The following is a 6,056-nucleotide window of genomic DNA, read 5'->3' as shown; positions in this document are numbered from 1 at the left end:
CGCCATCCCCAGCAGCGACTTCATCGTGGACGACAGAGCCGACACCACCGTTACATCCTGAAGGTTTGGGTAGAATGTTAAGTTCAGGTGCGAAGCGTCCCTACACCGGTAGGAAGGACTCGTTGTCGACCAAGCGCGGTCGTCTCGCGACAAGCAGAGAACGCGAAAATCGGAGCGGGAGTAGGTCGGGATCAGAGAGCGAGTTCGATTCACGTGACGGATTAGTAAACTCGGGAAGCGAAGAAGGAGGTGAAGGTGTTTTGAGGAGGGTAGTCAGAATGAGTGATAGAAGCGGGAGCCGGAATCCCATGTCTGCTCGTCGCGGATCTTTGAACAATCGTAACCGAGTGCGATTGTCGGACGGTTCACGTTCAAATTCGGCTCGAAGTGAACGGTCGAGAGCACTAAATCAAGGCGAGTTTTTAAATGACCCTGAGTTAAACGAAAATGATCGCGAGGGTTTTAATTTGAACAGTGCCATTGGAGGGCAACGAGGTCACTGCTGTAACTCGGATTCTGCTTGCCGCGAGCGCTCGTATGCGAATTTTCAGGAGCGTATAGCGAGAGCGTTCGAAGACTCGCTTGCGTCGGTAAGACAGACAAGCTTTGCGAATGGGGATGCGACGTTGGTAAATAGGATGACATCAGTGAAAAGACTGCAGCCTTTTTCCGGAGAGCCGCTCGACTGGAGTCGGTTCAAGCAATCGTTTGAATTAGCGACTAGTTTAGGAAATTATTCAGATAAAGAGAATGTGTTGCGATTGTCAGAAGGTAATTCTATAAATATCTCTTCATGCGTGGCACACGCTTTGCTCCAAATCTCCAAGAGAGCATCAATTCGCGAAGCAACAATATTTAAATTTAAAGTGTCACGCGGTTTCTCCTTTAAACGACTAGCAGTTAACTCTAATTCGGCCAAACGCGAATTCTGCAAGGCAGTGAGCACTCGCAACGATGGCAAAGCCATTTCAAAGTCGTACAAAATATGTCCTGCTCGATATCCAAGCCAACTAGCCTTCCCCTTCGTTCTTCAAACGCGTCACGTCCAGCCTGTTGTAACGTCTCTGTCGCGACAGACAAATTGCCAAAATTAGATCTACCGACCTTTGCGGGTCGTTATGAGGATTGGGAAAATTTCTGTGATCTCTTCACCACGTTGGTGCATAACGCTCCACGTTTGGCAGACGCTACAAAACTACAATATTTGAAAAGTTGTTTGAGAGGTACAGCCGCGGACCTCGTGAAAGACGTGACTACTACTAATGCAAACTATGTAACGACGTGGCAGGCGTTGAAGGCTCGCTTTCACAACCCGAGGTTGATCGTTTACAATCATTTGCGGGCTTTAACGGACATTCCGCACGTGAAAAGGGAGTCGGCGTCCGAGATGTGTGCCCTCGCGGATGAATCCCAACGTATAGTTCGCGCGTTATCGAATTTGAGAATGCCAGTTGAATATTGGGACGTGTGGCTCGTGTACCTGATAGCATCTAAGCTAGATTCAGAGTCGCGGAAAGCGTGGGGTCCGAACTAAGTAAAAAAGACCGTCAAGTACTTTCGGACGGCGAGTCTGACGTGTCCAGTGTAGATGCTCTTGCTCGGTTCCCAAAATTCTCCGATTTAACTGAATTTCTGGAAAATCGTGCTCAAACATTCGGTATGCTCGCGGCTGAACGGAGTAGTGGAAACGGAAACCGTCCTGCAGCATCGACAAAACCGGTACCAGGTGCGCGGAAAATCTTTCATACTGCTGCAGTAAATCAGGGAAACCTTAAATGTTCATTATGTTCCGGGCCTCACCGACTTCATAAATGCTACCGTTTCAAGGCTAAAAGTCCTAGTGAACGTCGCGCGGAGATACGTCGGTTGCGACTTTGCTTTAATTGTTTTGGGACGCATAGAGTCGCGGAGTGTCCGTCCTCATATAAATGTGCAGTGTGCAAAGAGAGGCACAATTCTTTGATTCACCAAGTAGCTACGTCTTCCGAGAAGCCTCAAGGTTCAGAAAACAAATCGATCCCTTCGGTTGAAGGTGGAGGCGAGCACTCAATTAAGCCATCGAATGCCAGGGTGCATACTGCCAGCGTGTCGGGGCATAAGCGTTCGGTCTTGTTAGCAACCGCTCAACTTTCACTTTTAGGGCCGCATGGTGCACATACGCGTGTGCGAGCTTTATTAGATCAAGGATCTGAGGTATCCTTCGTGTCAGAGTTTGTTGCGAACCTCCTTGATTTAGAAAAACGTCGCGTTAATGTTTCGTTGACTGGACTCGGAGCCAGCTCTGCGGGTACCGCAAGGGCTTCTACGCGCCTCGTGGTGCAGTCGTTGATTGACCCGGAGGTCAAGTTTGAGACGGATGCCCTCATCGTGAAGAAGGTGACGTCGCAGCTTCCAGCACGCCAGCTTTTGGAAGTTGATCTGGACGTGTTCCACGGTCTACCGTTGGCGGATCCACAATTTTACGTGCCTGACTCCGTTGATGTCATTCTGGGGGCGGATATCTACGGACGGCTACTACGAGCAGGAGTGAAAACCTTTCCCACATCGGACTTGGTGGCACAGGACACTGCCCTTGGGTGGATCCTCTCTGGCTCACTGTCGGAGGAAGGCTCACGGCGGGCGGCAACCCAGGAGCAGGATACACTTCAGGCGCATCACTATGCCGCAAGTGAGGAGTTAGAGGCATCGTTGCAGCGTTTTTGGACCGTCGAGGAATTGCCGGCGTTAAACGCGTCATCCGATCCCCAGGTAGACGCCTGTGAAGAATTGTTTCGAAGAACGCATCGTCGCGATGAGAATGGTCGTTACGTCGTCCGNTAAAATCTCTTCTCGGGATTCTGATGAGGTTTAGACAGTTCGCGTTTGCTATTAAGGCCGATATAAGGGACATGTTCTTGAAAATCAAAATCCGTGAAGAAGATCAGGATGTGCAACGTTTCTTGTGGCGCGGTGCAGACCGAACAAAGCCACCGGAGGAGTATGTTTTCACATCGGTGTTATTCGGTGCAAAATCATCACCATGCACCGCGATTTTTATTAAGAATAAGAACGCGTCTCAATTTCTGTCAAAATATCCCGTAACCGCGAATAGTATCATTGAAAATTGTTACATGGACGATTACTTGCATAGTTGCAGAACGGTTGAAGAAGCCGCGAAATGCGTAAGTGAAGCGATAGAAATCAACAAACTTGCCAATTGGGAGACGCATAGCTGGGCTAGCAATCATGCTGAAATTCTAAACGAGTTGTGTGGGGGAGATTCTACGAGCAATTTAATAAAGACCGTTGATAGCCAAAATAATGATGAGAAAGTGTTGGGATTAAAGTGGCTCAACGCGACCGATGAACTCGCGTTCCGGTTCAATCGAGACAAAATATCAGAGGATTTTTATAACGGTGCGAAGAGGCCGACGAAGCGGGAATTTCTGGGCATAATTATGTCGATCTTTGATCCCCTGGGATTTCTTATACCCTTTACCGTGCAATCTAGGGTTTTAATGCAAAGAATCTGGGTTAGCGGAATCGGTTGGGATGAGCCTCTTCACGATGACGAGTTTGCTACTTGGCAACATTGGTTGAAGGGTCTAGACAGCGTGAAAAATTGTAAAATAGATCGTTGCTACCAACTAAAGAATCAACAAACAACCTTCGCGGAATTGCACATTTTTTGCGACGCCAGCACGAAAGCATACGCAGCAGTAGCCTACTGGCGTCTTGCGTTGAGCGACGATAAATTTCACGTATCAATAATAGCAGCCAAAGCTAGGGTAGCCCCGTTAAAAGTCGTATCGATCCCGCGTTTAGAGTTGCAGGCCGCACTACTCGGAGTAAGGTTGGCAAAAACAATCTCAGACGAACACGATTTCAAAATTTCTAAGCGAGCCTTTTGGTCGGACTCGAAGACGGTGTTAAGTTGGATAAGGAAAGATCCTCGGGATTTCAAAGTTTTTGTTGCTAACAGATTAGGGGAGATTCGTGAGAATTCGAAAGTCGATGAATGGAAGTACATCAATACAAAGGAGAATCCTGCCGATGATGGCACTAGGTCAGTGACAAATGCGTTACAACAGGGCAGCAGGTGGTTACAGGGTCCATCTTTTTTGCGCGAACCAGAAAATCGGTGGCCGGAAGAGAGATCGCAAGTTAAGTGTAGCGAAGACTTAGCTGAATGTTTGAGATCAGAAACTCGAGTAGTTTGTACAGTAGAGAGAGGGAATTGGTTAGTTGAGTTTTCGCGATTCTCCACGTATGAGAGGCTAATGAAAGCGGTCATGTGCGTGATAAAGGTAAAAGACATATTCAAGAAAGTAAAGAGTCGTTCTTCGATAAAAATAAAACTAGAAGCCGAAAAGGTTTGTGTTAGAGTAAGTCAGTCGATTTCGTTTCACGATGAAATAAACGCCATCAAAAGGTCGAAAACCATGCCGAAAAATAGTAAAATATTGCCGTTGAACGCGTTTTTAGATGGTGATAATATTTTACGCGTTGAGGGGCGTCTCAGGCACTTCGATTCCGATGAACTAGACACGCAACCGATAATTTTAGACGCGAAAGAAACGTTTACTCAACTCGTAATAAAATATCATCATGAGAAATTTTATCACGGAAGCCATGAGGCGGTCATTAATGAATTGAGGCAAAGATTTTGGATTGTCGGACTCCGACAAGGTTTGAAAAGCTTGGTGTCGAAATGTAGTATATGCAGAATGCGCCGTGCGCGACCGGCAAACCCGAAAATGGCAGATCTGCCACCTGCTAGATTAGCGTTCAGACTCCGCCCTTTTAGTCATTGTGGAGTAGATTATTTCGGGCCGATGCAAGTAAAAATAGGACGAAGACGAGAAAAAAGATGGGGAGTACTATTCACCTGCTTAACAACGCGTGCAGTTTTCATAGAGCTAGCACACAGCTTAAGTACTGATTCTGCTATCATGGCGTTTCGACGGTTTACCTCGCGAAGAGGCACTCCAGTATGTGTATACTCAGATAATGGCACTAACTTTAAGGGAATGGACAAAGAACTGCAGCAGGCGTTAAAAGACATTAACCGCTCAGAAATCGACAGTTTTGCCGTAGAGAATAATATTGATTGGAAGTTTAATCCACCAACGGCTTCGCATATGGGGGGAGCGTGGGAAAGGCTAATACGTTCTGTGAAAATAGCATTGGCGATAGTTTTAAAAGAGCAAGCTCCAAAAGAGGAGGTCATGTTAACTTTGTTAGCTGAGATAGAACACAGCGTAAATTCTCGTCCCCTTACGCACGTGTCTGTGGACCCGCGTGATGCGGAAGCGTTGACACCGAATCATTTTTTGTTCGGCTCATCGTCGGGTCAGATTAAAATAAGTAGATGCGATGCTCAGTCGGAATGTACTCGGCAGCAATGGCGAGTTGCGCAATATTTCGCGGACGCGTTCTGGAAAAGATGGTTGCGGGAGTATTTACCAACTTTGCTCCCGAGGAAAAAGTGGAGAGAAACAGAGATGCCAATGAAAGTTGGGGACATCGTTTTGATTCTGGACAATAACGTCGAAAGGAATCAGTGGCGAAAGGGCGTAATAGTAAAGGTTTTCTCCGGCACGGACGGACAAGTTCGAGTGGCCGAAGTGAGAACGGCAAACGGGATTTTTAAGAGACCTACTCGAAAATTGGTGAAATTTGCAGAGGTACAAACGCCGTAGAGTTTGTACGGGGGGAGGATGTTCCCGACGTGCGGGAGGGGCTCAGGCGTGGGCAATAAAAAATCGGCGGATGAACGTTTCAACGTGGCTGTGATCAGCCACGAAAGCCGCGTGGTGTTAAGGGCTGGCATAGCTGCCCATGGGCCACTTTTGATTTCCACTCCCTCGGGTTAGTCCCGGTAAATGGAGTGGGCCGCGGGGCGAGGGAAGACTTGGGATCTTCCTTCGCGGACGCGTACGGCTATGAGTGAGGTGTTGGTTCAGGGAAACGTGTCGTCCAGATTGGCTGCCGTGATGAAGCACGGTGCCATTGCTCAGCGTCTGGGTTGTACGAACGCACGATCGGGAAAATTAAGGGTTGAACGGACGCACGAT

The 6,056-nt window shown here is 47.8% G+C and overlaps 1 protein-coding gene across 1 annotated transcript; it reads left to right on the top strand.

Moving 5' to 3' along the window:
- The first annotated feature begins 638 nt into the window (after positions 1 to 638).
- Positions 639 to 5,681, top strand: LOC113463933 (uncharacterized). The gene is made up of 4 exons (XM_026811168.1): positions 639 to 771; positions 1,077 to 1,415; positions 2,237 to 2,748; positions 2,874 to 5,681. The coding sequence occupies exons 1-4, from the start codon at positions 639 to 641 to the stop codon at positions 5,679 to 5,681; spliced, it is 3,792 nt and encodes a 1,263-aa protein (XP_026666969.1).
- Positions 5,682 to 6,056: the final 375 nt, after the last annotated feature.

This window comes from Ceratina calcarata, unplaced genomic scaffold (genome assembly GCF_001652005.2).
Source record: "Ceratina calcarata isolate Rehan_Ccalc_2016 unplaced genomic scaffold, ASM165200v1 scaffold197.2, whole genome shotgun sequence".
Taxonomy (NCBI): Eukaryota; Metazoa; Arthropoda; class Insecta; order Hymenoptera; family Apidae; genus Ceratina; species Ceratina calcarata.
This window is presented reverse-complemented; position numbering and strand designations above follow the sequence as displayed.

What these genes read in the sequence shown, in the direction of transcription:
- LOC113463933 (XM_026811168.1), top strand. Translation starts at nt 639, where the DNA reads ATGACATCAGTGAAAAGACTGCAGCCTTTTTCCGGAGAGCCGCTCGAC. An exon ending in TGTGTTGCGATTGTCAGAAG is followed by an intron (nt 772 to 1,076) that starts GTAATTCTATAA and finishes CTGTCGCGACAG; the next exon opens with ACAAATTGCCAAAATTAGAT. An exon ending in ACGCGTCATCCGATCCCCAG is followed by an intron (nt 2,749 to 2,873) that starts GTAGACGCCTGT and finishes TTTGCTATTAAG; the next exon opens with GCCGATATAAGGGACATGTT.